This window comes from Triplophysa rosa, linkage group LG23 (assembly GCF_024868665.1).
Source record: "Triplophysa rosa linkage group LG23, Trosa_1v2, whole genome shotgun sequence".
Classification (NCBI taxonomy): domain Eukaryota; kingdom Metazoa; phylum Chordata; class Actinopteri; order Cypriniformes; family Nemacheilidae; genus Triplophysa; species Triplophysa rosa.
This window is the reverse complement of record NC_079912.1, coordinates 1099396-1102724: the sequence shown is the minus strand read 5'-3', so window position 1 is coordinate 1102724 and position 3329 is coordinate 1099396. Positions and strand designations below refer to the sequence as shown.

At 41.2% G+C, this 3329-nt stretch overlaps 1 protein-coding gene across 1 annotated transcript in view; it reads left to right on the top strand.

Moving 5' to 3' along the window:
* The window catches only part of LOC130546901 (potassium voltage-gated channel subfamily H member 2-like), a 128213-nt gene extending 127627 nt beyond the window's left edge, over positions 1–586 (top strand). The window contains exon 6 of the mRNA XM_057322430.1: positions 191–586. Coding sequence (XP_057178413.1) covers positions 191–322 — 132 coding nt within the window. The 3' untranslated portion in view covers positions 323–586. The remainder of the gene's footprint in view (positions 1–190) is intronic.
* The last annotated feature ends 2743 nt before the right edge of the window (positions 587–3329 follow it).

The window sequence follows — 3329 nt, the reverse complement described above, 5'->3', positions numbered from 1 at the left end:
TCTCTCTCTCTCTCTCTCTCTCTCTCTCTCTCTCTCTCTCTCTCTCTCTCGCTCTCACTCTCTCTCGCTCTCTCTCTCTCGCTCTGTCTCTCTCTCTCTCACTGTGTGTGTGTCTTTCTTTACCTCGCTCTGTCAATAGTATGATCTAGCGGAGCTTCTGCTCTCAGTGTCTGTTTCTCTGCGCGTGCAGTTCTGCCACATCGCTCGTAAAAACGGCGTGGATAAGAGGGTGCTGACTGGAGCCGGACGAGCCCGTGATCTTTCTGAGATCTCTCACGTGAGGGAAGAACTCCCTGCTAAAGGTTCCTCACGCGGGGCATGAGTTGATGTCTGAGATCATGCGGTGCGGTATCAGAGGAGTCCTCTCGCCCCAGCAGCCCATTGGCGGTGGCGTCTGTGGTGGTTGGCGGGCGTAACGGCAGCGGCCCGATGCGGCGCTGAGGATCATGGTGGGAACGCTGGTGCTGAAGCTGTTGACCGAGGTGCTCCAGTGCTCCCCGCTCTCATGCCGCTCGGTGAGTCCGGCATCACCAGCTGCATCCGCTGGGACATCACCAACGTTCCCCGTCTGTCCAGCGAGAACACTGAGGTGAGGGGACGTCGCTTGAATGTTTGTTTGATGAGACGTGAGTTTTGTTTCTTACACCAGGTTAAGGTTTAATGTCTCCTCTTTAGAGTCTCTCTCTTTAAATGATCTGTACATATCGCATCTGTCAACAGTTTGGCTTGTTTGTGTCTGGGTGGTAGCGCAGGTCAGGGACTGACACGAACGGCAGCCAACACAAACGAATGATGCCTTTGGCAGAACAAACCGAAGCAAAGAGACAAAAACAAATGAAAGAAATCACCCTGGGACCCATCACACCTGTCATGTGACTGAAAATGTGTTTCATATTCAATTTATTCAACCCCAGTTGGTCATGATTTGTAATATTTGAGACAATAAAGTTAGGAATAAGAATAGAAGAAATCAAGATGAAGTAAATGAAGTGATCAGTCATATGAAGTGTGTATCAGTGGAGTTTGTTTGAGGTTAAGGGTTCATAAACGCACACTGATCTCAGAACAACCTGGAAGACTTTGAACGGCAGTTCCGTTTGGCTCACAGACAGATGAATCCTCTTAGCGTAACATGGAAGAAAGAAGCTCTGAAGTGACTTTAATTCCTGATGGCAGAGAATGAGATGAGGAGAGATGGAATAGAGGATTGTGGGATTGAGCCGTGGAGATGGTACATTTAAACCCTCCATTCAGTTATGATCATTTCTTAAATTCTTGTATGAGATACTGAATATGATATTCAGGTCAAACTATTAGGATGAACTATGTCAGGTCAGGTGTTTATTGATGTTGTCAGCACTGTGACTTTATAGTTATATTGTTTTTGGCCTTTCATTTATAAGTAGGTGGAGATTATTGATTCATTATGTTCAGAATTAAATGATACATTTTAATCTGACATCTGGTTTAGCGTGTATTTAAGCATGCATCTTCTTGATGATCTTGTCAGCGGTGAACACAATCTGGCAAACAGTCGGCTCTTCGTGCCATGATTTTCGCATCGGATCTATTAATAGATGGCAGAACAACAGAAATGATGTCATATGTAGTTCCTCAGATCTGATCTTCATGAAGTCATTCTGTGGACGTGTCTGATGTAAACACACTGGACTGTTGTGATAAACAGAGCGTGGAGTGCAGGTAGAAATACAGTCTGTTCTGTACGAGTGTCTCGTGTTGTTTTAAGAAGTTCTGTACATAAATATAAATATACAGTACTGTCATTTGTGTGCCTTATTTGTTGTTTCAGACCAGTAGGACTTTCAGTAAGTGTACGCATAAAACCCCATGATGACAATTCTGTCATCACCAGGAGATTCACAGGCCTGGATGACAATGTTATCATTGAGCTCACAGTCCTGTCTTGGTCATATGTCGGTCAAGATCTCAGTTAAAGATGGTTCATGTGTTTGTTTGTTGACATGTGTACTGTACTGTACTGTATCATCACATACATTCAGTGAGTCAGTTGTGATGTATGACGTCCTGAGAGAGCCTGACACACACACACGTGTCTCCCGGCCCTTTACCTCGACCAAAGCCAAATCATCAACTGAATTACATCTGAAGCTCTGTCGATGTAGACTTCACCGTCCTGAAATATGATGAAATTAGCCTATGAGATAAAGAGATCATGAGTTGTTCAACAGCTGTATCACGTGTGCTTGACATGTTCAGTCTTCTTCAGATGTTTCAGACTAAAGCAGAATGTGACACTGAGACACATCAGCACACGTGAGATGTATTGATATTCAAATCTTTTTCTAGTTAAAACGTGAGTCGGAATGGATTTCCAAAGCAATTTTTTGCTCGCAAAATGCGTATTAGTTGTATTTTTACTGACTGCATTTATGAATGTAGCTGCTTTGTATTTATACTCATATTGTGGATCCTTTGCAACTTTGTTCATTATTCAAGTTTTCATCTGAAGCTTCGAGAATCACACAGACTCTCACTGTCCCGATGAACGAATGCTTGAAAATCCTCCACAGACCTGACATCACACGCTCTGTGACATCATGCGAGAACGAAAGAGAAACACTGTGTTTAAAAGAAAATGATCTGCTGTAAAGTTGTTTTTGATCCTGTGTCATATCTACCGCATGACTCTTTGATATCTTTTCACTTGAATATTTTTTTTATTCATATTTTTTATAACTTCAAGATATTTCATATTTCAACCCAAAATAAAAGAAAAAATATATTGAGAAAGTTATTCAAAAATAATCATTATTGTACAATTTTACAGTAATGAGGGGTTTTAATACTCGAGATGTGTGGAAGGTTCGTGGCGAATGTATATTTTCATGAGGTGTTTTTATATATGTTTTTATGTGCGCAGACATGTCTCGGTGAGATTCACCCTCAGAATAACACATTAAATTCTCTTCAGTGGTGTCAGGAGTTTTATATTTGGATTGTTCAGCTGTGCTCCAGGATTGAATAATTGAAGTATCTATCAAACCCAGAGGAAGTGAAATAATGAGAAATGGAGGCCTTGTTAACGCTGACAGCTCCAAACTTTGTTTACTGTAGAAATTGAGGCTGGTCAATATTTCATGTGTGATATTTTCTGTGGTCAGGTCCTGATCTCCTGCATCATTTCACATCTCAATCTCTGAAATATCTCAAACTGTTGAACAGATCAGTTTGTTACGTGTTTTCTAAACGTTCTTATCTCATTCTTTATCAAAGCAAACGTTAAGATTCAAGATTTATTCATTTAAGAAAGCAAAAATACACAAAGACTTTAAAGGTCATTTTATACT